The 15,795-nt window shown below is 39.9% G+C and overlaps 1 protein-coding gene across 2 annotated transcripts in view; it reads right to left on the reverse strand.

Annotated features, from left to right (window-relative positions):
* Positions 1 to 4,532: 4,532 nt before the first annotated feature.
* The window catches only part of AP3S2 (adaptor related protein complex 3 subunit sigma 2), a 56,469-nt gene continuing 45,206 nt past the window's right edge, over positions 4,533 to 15,795 (reverse strand). For both annotated transcript variants that reach the window (XM_075207803.1, XM_075207802.1), the window contains one exon: positions 4,533 to 6,861. In XM_075207803.1, the coding sequence (XP_075063904.1) occupies positions 6,733 to 6,861 (129 nt within the window). In that variant the 3' untranslated portion in view covers positions 4,533 to 6,732. The remainder of the gene's footprint in view (positions 6,862 to 15,795) is intronic.

Here is a 15,795-nt window from a genome sequence, read left to right on the forward strand (position 1 = left end):
AATCATTAGGGGTACAAGATTTACGCCAGTGACTTTCAGCATTACGAGAAAGTTTTTGTACATTTCATGTTACTTTAGTGTGTCACGGTTGACAACAAAGTCTACGTGGAGTATGAAGAATCACTGGAGCCACTTGATCAAGTGCAGTTGATAGGGTTTGGTGAAAATGAGGAAGTGCCAAATCAGGGAAGGAGAATGTAGAAATTGGGGAGAGAAGGTGTTGGAGAGAGGTGGAAAACGGTTGAAAATCAATAGAGTTAATATTCCTGTAGGTATAAGGAGGCTTGGAAGAGTTTGACAGCAGGGAGGTTAAAGAACTGGGAGTGAGCAAGTAACTAATAAGGTGATGATCCAAGAGTGGGAAAGGAGTGTTAAGGAAATGAGAAACTGAGCATAGTCTAGAGAAAAAAAAAGATCGAGACAGTGGCCATCCTAATGAGTAGCAGATTCAAACCACTGGAAGAGGTCAAGTGAGGAGGTTAGAGAGAGTAGTTTTGAAGCAGCATTGGAACAAGGATTAGCAATAGGGATGCTGAAATCACCCATGATGATGGTGGGGATGTCAGAAGATAAGAAGTGAGGGAGCCATGCAGAGAAGTGTTCAAGAAATTGTTGTTGGCGTCCAGGGGGGTGATAAGACGACAGCAACACGCATAGAGAATGGGTTTAAAATAACAGAATGCACTTCAAAAGATGTGAACGTGAATGATGGGACATTTCATAGAACTGTGAATGTGCACTGTGGGGAGAGAAGTAGTCCAACCCCACCTCCTTGTCTGCCTCCAAGTCTGGGAGTATGGATGAAATAGAGACCACCATGTGATAGGGCTGCAGGTGAGGTAGTGTCTGATTGCGTGAGCCATGTTTCTGTTATTGCCATAAGGTTGAGGTTGTTTGAGAGGAAGAGGTCATTTATGTAGGTAAGTTTGTTACAAACAGAGCGTGCATTCCAAAGGGCACATTTAAAGGACTTTGGAAGAGATGGGAGACAGGTGATGTGTTTGAAGTTTGCTGGATTTCGGTAGCGTTCAGATATATGCGTGTGGGAGACCTGGATTAGGTGATATATAACCAGCTAATAGAAGCAGGGAGGAAGAAAGGTAGGAAAGATGATTGTAAGATGTGTCTCCTTTTAGTTTCTGGCGACAGGGTGAGGCTGTTATAACTATTGAATTTAAATAAGAAAACAGTTCATAAGTGTTCAATAGAGGTGAATGAAGTAATAAGGGGGCAATGTGGATCTAGGTGTGTGTTGCAGGAAGGGTGAAGGAGGATATAGTTCTAAAGTTAATGCAATGAAGGGAAAGCAAGAAAAATAATTTGGCAAACATTGGTATTTGGAAGGAAAATAGCAACAAATACAGGAATTAAATATAATTACCTAGTTGTTATGCCCTGTGCAATCAGAAGTAGCAGAGTAAAGCTGGAGCAGATGTAGATTTTTTTCTAGATGTCTTCAATTGTTGTTCAACTGTCTTGTTTAACTGTATTTTTTAAACACTGTGAGAAAAACACTTAGTGTATAAAACACACGTTTGCCCTCACATACTTCTCCCCCCAAACTAAATGGTAAGTTACAGTGAGGCCGATTTCAAAATAAGTTACATCTGTGCTAACTAGACAGCTGATTAGAGAAGGGAGGGGGAATATTGGGCTTACTCCAGCTATATAAGATAGACAGCTTATCAATGTGAATGTATTTCCCAAAGTCTGATAATTTGCTGTACCTGGTCTCAGCCTTTTAAAGACACTTCCACACCTCTTCCTATCCCCAGGGGTTTGTTGCCTGTGACACTTTTTTTAATCACCATTTGCCTGATTTACTAACCAATTCTACTATGTGACCTAACTTTTCTGTGGAGCGTCACACAGATCCAATTTTATTATTAATAAATCCCCTATGAATTGGTCCATCTTTTGATATCAAACACACCCAGATACAGTGTAATCATAGAGCTTATACTCATTTTCTTAACTTCTCTGTGGGGCAGAATTCTGAATTTGACATACGAGTTGCTCTTTATCATGCTTTGAAGGAATATGTGGTTGATCAACACTTTTATTGATTTTAAGTGGCATATTTTAAAACTGAATTCTATTTGTCTATATAAAGTATAGCCAAGTTAGCAGATGGGCTCTGTGATCCAGACACCATGCTGAGGGGTTCCTTAAAGTCTATTCAGGTGTCAAACTCCATCCAAGGCCAGGCTATATCTCATAACAGGGACTCTTTGAAGCTGCCACAGGTGACGCTCTTATCTTCTCACACTGAAGTGTGCAAAGCGTTCAAATCAGAATTTCTGTCTTCATATTTTACACTTTAATAGCGCAATTTATGAATGGATTCATTTGATATAACATATTTACACTGCAGTTATGTTTTATCTTTTATTCCCCACAATTATGTGGAGTTAACCCTTATAATTAACTAAGTTCTCTATGTTCACAACAGAACAGATGAACAATTATTAGCAGTTAGCATGATGTCTTGTTTAACTGTATTTTCTAAACACTTTGTGAGAAAAACACTTAGTGTAGAAAACACATGTATGCCCCCACATACATCTCCTAGGAGGTACATCTGACACTGCAGTCTTCTCACTTATCTAGGGCTGTTTGTGCTGGATCACCTAGAAACACTGCATTTAGCCTTTTTGACAGGCTACCTGTGCTTTTGGAGGACCCTGCTCCTTCCATTAACTATAAAAAAATTCCATAACGTGCATGCTATCCGCAGTAGACAGTACTGTGCTAGACAGTAATATATAATGCACCTCTGCTATGGGCTACCAAAGCAGGCCCAGACCCTTTCAACCCACCTCTTGACACTCCTACTTACACATTGCAAGGAGCATGTTCACATTCTGGGCTTTGGAACTCAAAATTTTGAAAGTTCTGTGCACCCTTTGTGGGTCTATTGGAAACGTGTCCACCCTACTACCACATTAGAACCACCTATTTACCAGTTTCAACTTTTCTGCTTTCTCCAGCTTCATTTATGTTTTAACTATGAGATTGAGGGGACATGGGGACTGTACACTGAACAGAGCTGCAAGAAAGTGGGCAGAGCCTTGGTACTGGAATGCTGGGTCCCAACAGATTAGATTAGTCTAATCCATGCTTGCCAACTCTCCCGGAATGTCCGGGAGACCCCCGCATTTTGCGAGAGTCTCCCGGACTCCCGGGTGAGTGTAGCAATCTCCCGAATTCTGCCCACTTCACTAGGAAGCGCCGCTATTCCCGATGAATCGCGGCGTTTGGCCCCGCCCCCACTGTCAAATGACGCGTTTGCGTCATGACATCACAGGGGGCGCCACCCCACCCCCCTCACGCCCACCTCCACTGCAAGGCTCCCGGAAGAGAGCTGAAGAAGGTTGGCAAGTATGGTCTAATCTGTAGGTCACAGGAATTGCCACAGGTAGGTAGGCATCAAAGCAGGTTCTTGAAGCAGTGATGTTTTATTAGCTCAAGTAGTCCCAATAAGGGCAGTAACACACACCAGTTTGTGTTACTAGCAATCTTTCCAGAAGTTACAGATGGTATGATACCTTATATGGTCAAACCGTGCTCATTTTAAGCAAATTCTGACAAGTTAGCAGATGGTAACACTGCCCCCTGATCCTAGATGGCTCCGCAAATATTGAGATTTGATATCAGATATTTAGTATCAGGATACAATATGTTCTCCAAACGCGGATTAACATGCAATGTAAATCTTGTTAACGCCAATCTGCGATATCCTAAATCGCATTGTTCAGAGGTTTCCTTTCATTTTAACAAGGCAGGATAACAGATAACGACTCCCTGCTGTGCTTTCAGGCTAAAAAGACAAGTCGATCACTTCACATGAAAATAATTCATTTGCATGAGGCTTCCTTTAGAAAAGTTACGAAAATCCAATTTCCTCCCCTGGCACTGTCTCAGAAATAAATACAGAAGTACAAACACAATATAAAGAAAAACCAGTACATTTGCAATGATACCCCTGCACCCCTAATTAAAATAAATATCTACAATAAGTTATTTCTACGTGATCCAGCCACACAAGCCTTCTTCAACCCTTGCATTTTATGTAATAATGTTATACTGTAAAATAAAACCTTGTTTTTGTATGTGGGTACAAGGGCCATGCCCACACTCTACAATGAATGCCCAAAACCCCACCCCTCCCTTAAGATACAAAATTATGCAGCCTCACTAATACCACAGTCTTGGCCAGCAAATGTCGCACATATTGCCACAGTCTTGGCCAGTAAACTTTTCAGTCTTCCCAACCATAGGTGCATGTGTGTTTTCTTAAGTGACCCTTTGTCTGTTTCTTCACACACCATTACGATGCCCATCTTACATTCATATGTAGCCTTGTCCTTGATGACACGAGTAAAAGGATCTGCCACAGGATTAGCATATATCATATGTTGCTGCTGCTGTAGCATGCTGCTGATCTCACTGGGCACTGATTGTTCTATCCACATTCACTACATAAATTGGTGACATAATGGTCTTGTACGAGATGAAAATCGATAACAAAGTTGATTTCACACTAGCCAAACACACTTTAATTTGTAAAAACAAATGCTATCACTTGTTTTAATTTAAAGATGTTTCCATATGTCCAAAGTAATGTTGTCACTTGGGAACCTCACTGTTGAAATACATTATATTAGATTACAGTTAGCTTTGCCTGAACAAGGCAGACATGATGGGATATTCAAATTACATTACAGAAAAAAAATCGTTATACACCTTACATTCAGGGGTATATTTAAGGAAATATACAATATTAATATTCAATAGTATTATAGCAGGTAAAACATTTTGAAGGGACCAATAAACACAAAGCATGCAGTAATATGCTAATTTGTGATATAACTCACCGAGCCTTCCAGTTCCTTTATTGATAAAAAACAGTAACAAAACAACCCATTGTGAAAGAATATAGTCATTTCAGCAGTAAAAACAGGTTTCCTATAAATTTACTAACCTCAAATCATTTTATGAGAAAAGCATGTGCATTTTCATATTTTACACAAATAAATGCCTCTACCTCTCTAAAGACAGCGGTTCTGCAAAGGTCTGTGTGGCAACAAGCAGTGCTCCTTACATTCATGCAAGGTAGATATTGAAATAGTAAAAAAATAAAAAATAAAACAAAATGTGAAAATGAGTGATAAAAACTGCAGCATGCTGCTCTTTTTAAAAACAGACAAGTCGAACCTCACAGACCTATACTGGCTGCAGGGGATAAAACACAATCAGCCTGATTCAATAAGGAAAGTAAAGCAAAAAAAATGAGTAACTTTGGACTTGGAGTAACCATGTTGCATTAGAGGAGGAGGTAATTTAAAATGTGGTGGCAGATTTATAGTTGGAGTAGAGCACGTCCAAGATTAACTTTTAATGTCAGTGTAAAAATAAAGCTACCAAGCATTTGCGTCCTACATGAAAAAACAGCTAGTATTTTCCTTATGTGCAAAATAATAAACTCATTTGCACCCCTTGCATTGCAACATGGTTTTGTAAGGTTCAAAGTTATTCATTTCTTTGCCTTACTTTCCTTAATGAATCAGGCCCAGTGTGTACAACCTCAAATTTTACATACATACACATTGACATTAAACTTCTGCATTTAAGATGAGTTTCAAACCCAATTGCATGTAATAATGAAAATTAAAAAATAAATAAATGAAACCGTACATATTTTACGTGTGTAACCTTTGTTGTGTTACATTGCATTTTTAAACAGATTCGTCTTTTCCCACTTCAGTGCATCTGTTCCACAACAATGCAAGTGAAAGCTTACTCATCTCAATAGCACACTATCATAATCAGTTTACTTGCATTTTTAACAAATAAGATGCTGCTTTGTTACAAAGGCATATTTAGCAGATGCATATATAAACTGAAGCTGGCAGCAAAAAAATATGTACAAATACATGTTTTATGTAGTTTTTCTCTTTTAAATGTGAAAATACATTTCTACTTCAACAATATATGCAAGTTAATTTATTAGATGGCAGAAGCACACTACTTTAGGGGTCTAAAACAGCAGTAGCTATTGATATAAAGAACTCTGAAGGCTTACAATAAGCACAAAAATATTAGATGTGGCCACCTACTGAACAAATTACCACTGTGGCAATCCCTGATGGGTCCCACCGCTTGGGGGCCCTGCCCCCTTAACAATGTCACAACTCCTCCCGACATTCTGTAGGAGGATGTGGGTGGAGGGAGCTAGCCATGCATTTCACATGCTGGCCCTGCTTGTCTCACACTCCCCATATGCTGGCCCTGCTAGTCCCACACGCCCCATGCTGGCCCTGCTAGTCCCACACGCCCCATGCTGGCCCTGCTAGTCCCACACGCCCCATGCTGGCCCTGCTAGTCCCACACGCCCCATGCTGGCCCTGCTAGTCCCACACGCCCCATGCTGGCCCTGCTAGTCCCACACGCCCCATGCTGGCCCTGCTAGTCCCACACGCCCCATGCTGGCCACGCCACCTCCACATGAGGGCTAATTTGTAGGTCAATTCTTTCCTCAGTGTGCCCCTCATACCACCAGTACAACACAGACTAAAAGTATTGTAAAAACATCACATTTGTCATTACTTTTCTGCATACCGTTCAGATGATATAAAAAAATAAACAATCTAGAAAATAAGTTTGAGGTTAAAGTCAGTCGGGAAAAACAGCAGAATGTTGGAAAAGAGGAGTTGGCTCAAGGCTCTTCTTTCATACGAAGTGAGAGATGTTTGGGACCTTGATGTTGAGATCGCCAATATTTATGTTTCGTGGTAGCTCTGGCAAGTTCATATTCTTTATGGCAGAAACTGCTCTCCCCGAAGTTGCAGAAAATCCAGTCTGAGTCATCAGGAAGAGAGGTGTGAAACAGAAGCAGAGAAACAATTTGGTTAGTGATCTGTATATAACGGGAAATGTGATGCTGTTTCACCAATGCATGTTTCAAGGCTCAACTAAGAGCACAGGTAGACTAACTAGTGTTCCGGATTCTGCTAGATCTACGTGAGGGCAGGTTTCAGATAAATAGGAATTAGTGATTCTTGTATTGTGAATGTTTTGTCCATACTTCCAACATTTGTGCTAATCACGAACAGCTATTTTCTACACATTATTCAACAACTTCACATTTCTTACATAGTACAAACTAGAATTATTTTTCCCCTTACACAAGACCACGCAGAAGACAAACAGCACTAGCATTAAAGTTAAATCTTTAAGGAACCATTGTATTTGCAGAGTTTACCATTCCTCCTTTATATAACACTCTAAGGGTGTTTCCCTTTTCATTCCTAAAGCCATATATGTTTCACACTACATGATATTAAAATCCATGGTCTCAGTTTATTTATTTTTGCACTACACCTGGGTAAATTATAGCTATTATTACAAGGCTTACATATGGTTACCAGATCAGCCATGTTATATATATATATATATATAGGTGGCATGGCTGCACTGCAAGTAGCTCACATGTATACTGCATACCTGCAGGTTTTAATGTGCAGGGGATGCATAAAAATAACTGCAAACTAATTATTGCTGCAAGTGTATTTCATAGCGGTGGTGGTCAACATTACGAAGACCACAAAACCAACAACAGTTATAGCAAAACTAAAATGCAGATTGCTACAATAGCGACATGTATGAGATACAGACTTATTGAAAAACTGAAAGGCAACATTTCTGACAGGCCTGGTATAAACGCTGACAGGAGAAGATGCAGACAGTGTGATTTTCACCATTTAAAACAGCAATAGTCATATTGCTGGCATTAAGGGGGCAATGCGAGGACCAGCCGGCTCTGTAATGTACAACATTGAAAAACTTTAAAAAAAAACTTTGGCTACGCTAGGGTTAATAGTGTTTATAGCAAGCACCTCCATGCTTTTTTTAATGTCTTTAGGTAAGTGTTTTACATTATAGAGCTGGCAGGTCCTCGCATTGCCCCCTTAATACTGGCAATGTACCGGTTGCCGTTTTAAGTGCCGACAATCACACTGTCGGTGTTTATAACAGGCCTGTCGGAAATGATGCCTTTCATCCATACTGCTGGGTTAGGCAATTTTATCATAGTCCTTAATCAGGAACATGACAAACATCTACTTTCAGTATTAGATTCTCTCATATTACATGTAGGTAGAACTTTACATGGAGAGAGCATTATTAAACAGGAAGTCAACTTTCAGACAACTTTTGGCTTTCTTAGCAGATACCCATGTAGCAAATAGGGTACGGCCCTCTACAGGGATACAAATGTAACCAATTAAAAACCTCAGTAAGAAAGTAGTAGGAATAGGTGCACACTGTGGAGGTAATTTACAATGTGTAAAATGAGCTGAGATGCAGAGCAAAATCTTCTTTGGTGGAGCAGTGTGTCCATTTCTACCAAAGTGCATAGGTTTGAATAGCAAGATGGCGGCGAATGTGGAGGAGCAGTCCTGCAGTGACAGAGAATTCGGTTCTCGTCCTATACTTTTATGGCCTTTAATTTGCACCTTCCAATTGAAAGGTGAGGTTCTTAAGTGGAACACAGTGTGCCTCTTACAATTTTTCTGCATCTCTGCAAATCTATAAGCAATTCTAATTTTCAAAGGTGTCTTTATAGACCAGAGAGTAGGGATGCACCTTGAAGTGCACTGGGTGGATCATCTATGAGTTCCAATGCAAATCCAAAGCATTTTGTGGTCCTGTGATTTTAGTGATTAGCAGGCAGGATTTTAACCTGTGCTAGTCCAAGACTAGGCACCTGTATTTAACCTGTGCTACATTAAGATCAGGTAGAAGTATAAAGAAAAACTGGCAACTTATTTAAGCCTATCTACTATATAAATGCCTAGTGGCGTGTGTGAAAAACAAAAAAAACCCAAGCTGCAGCGCCACCTGCTGGGCAGAGTTATACACTGACCTATATATTTCTTGAAGGAGAAATGACAGTTGGGAGTGGTTGGTGGTTGCCGGGGGTGACAGTGGGGAGTTTTTAACACCTTAAGTAGCTTGATGAAGGATGTGGCGATGAAGATGAAGGATGAGGTGATGGAGAAAAATGATGAGCTGGTGACGTGTAGACAAAACCACGTTAAAAAAGGGCGCTTGCGTTGGGAAGTAACGTTCTTCCCCTGAGGAGGCCTGGGCTAGGCCCAAATGCATGACAAGAACCTTTTTAACACCTTAAGTAGCTTGATTTGACTAGAATGCATGAGTATCATGCACGGATTAACTTGGTAAAAATACATTTCTAATACACACAAACTATTCAGTACATAAACATGAATAAACAGGCCTTGAAGAATACTCATCTGCAATGAGCCAAGGTTGGAAAGGCATAAATAATGACTTATAGTAAGCACTGCTAATTTATTTTTCTATTACATAAACATGCTACAAGTGAAACCCAATAAAGCAGTCCTATGGATAACAGATTGGCCATGTAAATCTAGACACACACAATTTACACATAATGCCTTTCTGCGAAGCAATGAGTTTGCCACCATGCTTGCAGCTGTTACAATACAGGCAAGCAGCATGAGTGTGAACTAATTCAAGTTCAGCCAACCAACAGGTGTATTTCTTGTGTATGAGGATTTACATGGCTGATCTGTTAACCCAGTTATATTGGTAATAATGGTAAAGTACGTGCAACCCCCTGAAAGGACAGGAAAAGGAGCGCTGGCCAGGACTTTCAAAGATTTATAAAAGAAAATATTTTAGTCACAGCACTATGGTGACTCCTACATCGTAAATGTCTGCAAATATTACTCGCTAGGGATACAGTAAGCAAAATCCTAATTACATTCCCAAGACAATAAGATGTATACTATACTATTTACAGTATATTATTTATTAGTATATATATATTATATTAGTATTATTTATTAGTATATTATTTACAGCTTGTTAATGTCTGACGTGTTCAGAAAACTACTTTAGCTGCACTTTAAGCATAATAGTAAAGTTTCATGAGTAGAAAGATAATCTGTGGTTACAGTTATTGCTAGCAACATTGTGAAACAAGTACTTCCTTTAATTATTGATCAGTCTCACATCACTGTGGAGGAATGTTAGCCCTTTGCCAACATAAGAGCACCATCTCAATGACATTTGTGGCGTTTTGAGCATGAACTTAACATCTCAGTGGGGTTCATGCTTTTATGAATGCAGCGTTAGCATTTTATACACCTAGCTAGATCTCACCAACATTGTTTGAGCATTATCCAGGTGACTTGGCACTTGGACTTATTAGTGAGCAGTGGTTTTCTCCTTCCTTTGTTGCTTTACATCCAATTTTAGCTCAGTATCTTTCTGACGGTGGAATGATAAACACAAATCTAATCAGAGGTGTAAAGGCCTGCAGGTCCCTAGATGTTGTTACTTTTCATTATTACATTAGCCACGTATGTATGTATGTATGTATGTATGTATGTATGTATGTATGTATGTATGTATGTATGTAATAAATATAAATATATATATTTATATAGAATATATTTTAATTAATTTGTTCTTTCTCCTTTAAGAACTGAATTGTCGTAAATGCTTCTCAACATATTGTCTCATATTGATATAATGTTTTGAGATATCAGCCAGATTACAGGTGGTTTAATTGGCTGAGTGGTGACTGGTACAAACTGTGGCTGTTTTCTTCTTGTTATTATGTAACCATTACCAAATCACCTTCACATATTTGCTATATTACAATATCCTTCTATGTGTTCGATATGACTCCACTGCCACCTACGGCTAAAGTCATAACTGTTTTTGCTTTGTTTTTATATATTCATGGCGTATGAATGGGGCTATGGTGGTGCGGTGACCAAAGTCTATGTTCTTTGTGAAATCATCAGAACAACTCTGACCGCAAACTGTGCAACTCCTTGTTCTCACCATTTGGTTACATAAACTTTTTAATTTTCTATCCATTCTTTACTCTCCTTGCAAATCATGTATTTTTTCTGATTAGAAACCTGAATATACTACATTGTTCTATAGTTCTATGTGACTTCAGAAAAACAGGAGCTTTCCGAAATTGAACTACTGCAGTTCCACCCAGCTCCCGTTACGGGACTGTCTCCTACATAGACCCACTTGTCCTCTCCATAATCAATTAACTTAAACTTTCTCTGCTCGTAGGCGAGACAATATAGCTGGCTCTCATTACATGGTCAAAGTCTCCCATCCTGCCCAGGGGCGTTGAGGGGGAAGGGGGAGCGGATACTAATTACTCTGGACAACAAGCTTTATTTTTTTCCCCACATTCACCCGGCCAGGAGGAAAAAGGGCTAAACGGGACCAAGGCAACAAATCAGACTGCTGCCAGGCTACCTGTCATTTCAGAGCATGGGGGCAGTGCTATCAGCCTCTGGAGATTAGGTGAGTACAAGAGACTGATGGGTGGGGGTGTTATAGCTTGGCTTTGTGTATATATGTGGAGTTGTGTGTGTATGTGTATGGAATTATCTATGTGTATGTATATGGCATTGTGTGTGTATTGCAGTATGCATGTGTATGGCATTATTTATGTGTGACATTTTGTATGTGTATATGGCAATATGTATGTGTATGTATATGGCATTGTGTGTGTGTGTGTATGTATATGGCATTGTGCGCTTGCATGATGTGTCTGGAGGGGGTGATATGACAGGTAATGTAGCTAGCAGTGGGTGGTGTGATGGGTGATGTAGTTAAGGGAGGGCGTGATGTGACTGAGAAGGGTGTGATAAATGTAATATTTTATTATAATGTATGTATTATATACTGCATGATCTGTGTTATGTACAGTGTTCACTTATTGTTTGCTTTTCCATGTTTACATTTTCCAACAGGTCCCAAATTCCAGGATCCATGCAAGAATCCAGTAGCAGGTTGTGATAGCTGCAATCACAGATAGGTGAGAGTAACACAATTTTAATACATAATGGGGGAATTCAATTAGCCGCGAAGTGTCTCCAGATATATATAATATATATATATATATATATATATATATATATATATATATATATATATATATATATATATATATATATATATATATACATACATACATACATATACATATACATATACACACACACACACACACACACACAGCTAGTACACCTGGGCTTGCAAGGATTTTTGCCGGCGCACTGACAGAAAGAGGTTGCCTACCCCTGTGATAGATAGAATATGAGATCAATATAGATACATATAATAGACATTGTATATATAGAGATTCAAGGTTTTTTTCAATTTATATTAAGTTGTCAGCACCCTGTACTTTGTTCAATGTTAAAAACCTAAAAAGCAGTTTTCATGTATGTTTCTTTTAAATCACTTTATCAATAAAAAATAAATAAACCTTTGTTTGCATTTTTGTCTTCAATGGCCAATAAAATACCATAACTTTACCAATTCCATCAGGTAGTCCTGATTTTAGTGGATTCTCCTGATAAGCCAGGAGCTTGTCCCAGTATGAGGGACAGCTGGGACGTATTTACATTTCACTTTACATACATGGCGTGTGAACCAGTTAGTGGTGCACTCTTTATATACGAGAAGATGGGAGGGAGGTGCAAGCTATGACCTCCATGATGCTTGCCACGCCCACACAAAGCTGGCCACACCTCTGGTGGGATGGCACTTCTCACAATAGGTCCTTTATCATTTTCAGCCCCAGCCCCATGTGGCTCTTAATCTGGCCCTGAATACAACGCAGCCATAATTGTCCAGAATCCAGTACCAAAAGATATAGTACCCACAATGTCCTGAATATAATATAATTTGATTGAGCTACTTACAACACAGCTCCCCTCAACTGTTCAACATGTAATACAATTCAACTATCCAGCATATAATTCATGCTCAAGTATCAACATTGTAATGTGTAATCATCCAGTATATTGCATAGACCTAGGGTCAAGAGTTGCATAGTCCAGACCTCTTCTTTAGTAAGCCACAACTAATGGCACTTATGGGCATCAGCAATTAAGGCAACTCCGAGTACAGAAGCAAGGTCTAGCAATAAGAACTCTTACAGGATAATAACGGCTGTTTTCCCAGAGCAGGTAATTACAGAGAGAAGCAGTCAAAATGTGTTATGAATCTGACTGTACCTCCTAAAGTGTCAGCCTGATTCATGGTGGAGATGATCACCAGTTGTGGTATCATAGTGACGCAACACAAAGTGGAACCCCCAAAGGTGAACAAAGTAAGCGAGTGCATGCAGTGTTTGACCCTTCTGGTTACTATACCCGAGCTGTTGGGATTTGGCCTCTTACACTGCTAGACATTCCTGTGGCATCATAAACAGCCTTGCAGTACAATTTTCCCACTTCCTACATCTCCCCATATAAAACCGTAAGTGTGATAGCTATTCCGTACTCCTGCTTGTATGACTGACCAGCCTGACATGAAATCAGTCTTAGATAAGTGGACGGTGTCCTAAGTGAACAGTTTTGCAGCTAGCTGTCATTTAAGTAACTGCGGACTGGGCAGAGAGAATGGCGCGCTTTCAGTGTCTGGACTCAGCCCTCCAGCCCCAGACCACACAAACAAACATCACATATGGAGAACACGCAGACATATCAACCAGTGGCGGAACTACAATTGGTGCAGCAAGTGCGATGGACCGGTGTCCATGGAGATAATAGGGCCCACTGCGCTGGGAACTAGTGAGCTGTGGGCCTAGAAGATTCCTTTCTCCGCCACTGATATCAACTACAATGTCCCTAGCCGTTTCTACCATGATGCCTGCCTCTTCCAACACAACGCAGACTCTGGCCCCTTTTCCCACCCAGTGTACCTTCCTTTTTTCCCTCCCTGATTCCTGTCTGTCTCCACTTGTTACCCCTACTCCTTACCTCATGCCCATTTCTCTATGTCTTGCTTGCCTTCTCCCTGCGCTCTCCCCAGGTCATAACTCCCTTGCCTCCAGTGTGCGCTCCATGTCTCTTGAATGATGCTTCTGCCTGTTGCTAACTTGCCTCATCTCTGCCCACAAACAGGCTCCTTTTTAATGTGCAATAAGTTGGGTTGAATGAATTAACTAGTGAAAGGATATCTCTAGCAATAATAAATCCAGCTCAGGTTATTGAAATTACAGAATTGAGAAAAGCAGAAAATATTATAACTGGTTGGAAGGTATGTCAGTCCCATAATTTTCCTTGTCCTGTTGCCTTACCTCTGCTTGTCAACCTAAATAGAAAATATAGATTGTAAGCTCCACTATGGCAGGGACTGATGTGTATGATTAAATATTCTCTGTAAGGCGCTTTGTAATATGTAGGCACTATATAAATAAATGCTATTAATAATAAATCTGCAGTAGCAGGAGCATAGTAGCTAGGTAGAGCATTGCATTCTGTCTTATTTTCTTGGGGCAAATATTTTGAGCCCACATACAGTAGAATGGCTGACCAAACTTAGCAAATATAACTGCATGGGCAGCTTAACATAAATATCATAAATTAAGAAAAGGCACATTCTTTCTTGAAGAACTGGGTGTTCAGACCATGAAAGGAACTTGAACATTGATAGTCATACAGTAGGATTGAAAAAGGGAACAAACAGCACAACATTAAGCAATTTCTCAAGCTCTAAACTTACTCATTCTGTCACCGTGTAAATGAAATAATGGATTAGGAAACAAAGGTGCTAGAAACTTTGTGAACCCGTGTTGTGTAACATAAGTGAAACTATGACTTGCGTGATAAGACAGCCTCACAATTTTGACAAGGTACTGGTTACTATGACGGAAGATTTAAAAAGATAATGGACAGCAATAAATTCTAGCAACAGTGTCTTGATAGATAAAGCAGTATATTCACATAGATAATGTGTACATAATTAATATGAAAGACTTCTCCCAGTACTAGGATGGTTTCTCCCCATATGAAACTTGCAAATGTAATTTTGTACACAGAATGAATTAAGCAAATTAGGAAACAAATATAAACTAGAGATGCTCGGGCTCGGATTTGCGAAAACCGAGCCCACCCGAACATTGCAGATCCGAGTACTGAGCGGAGCCGGCTGGGTACTTTCTTGTGCCCTCTGAACTGTAAACAAAGCAAACATCATTGTTGCATCGTCAGATCTTGTGAGTTTTGGATTCTATAAGTACCGCCCTTCACGGAGATCTAGCACCATTTCACAGACAGACACAGGAGGGGTAGCACCAGTGTAGTTGGCCAGCATCAAAGCTAAAACAGAAAGAGGAGGGAGGCATTGTTCTTGGCAGTCTCCAGTAACATTGTACTGTGCCATAGCTCACATTGAAACAGGAGGGAAGGCAGTGTCCTTGTCATCAGTCTCCTCTCCAGTGACATTGCTTTATGCATTGCTCATACAGAAACAGGAGGGGTGGCAGTGTTTTTGTCACTCTCCAGTCACATTGCTCTGTACCATCAATATGGATTAACATCAGTCCACAGAAGACCAGGAGCACCGAGCAGCTCCTGGCACCAGTCATGATGATAGTAATCCCTCTACGTCATCTGCTAAAGCCTATGTTTAAGTGCACAGTGGTTTTAAGTCAGGGAAACAAAAATGTAAAAAAAAAATAAAGCTTTTACCTGGGTAAAGAAATAAAACCCACTTGTAATCAAGGCAAAGTTAATTGCAGAAAAACATAAAATTACCAACATGCCATTCTACACATGCAGTGGCAAGGATAGAATCAGACCTTTGCATTTCTGTACGAGTGCTAGTTCTGCAACTGTCAGTTAGGCATGTTCTTGTAAGGTCAGTCATGATGATGCAAGACCTTGTCATTCAGACTCAAAAAGTAGTGCCCAA

The sequence above is a fragment of the Mixophyes fleayi genome, chromosome 4 (assembly GCF_038048845.1).
Source record: "Mixophyes fleayi isolate aMixFle1 chromosome 4, aMixFle1.hap1, whole genome shotgun sequence".
NCBI lineage: Eukaryota > Metazoa > Chordata > Amphibia > Anura > Limnodynastidae > Mixophyes > Mixophyes fleayi.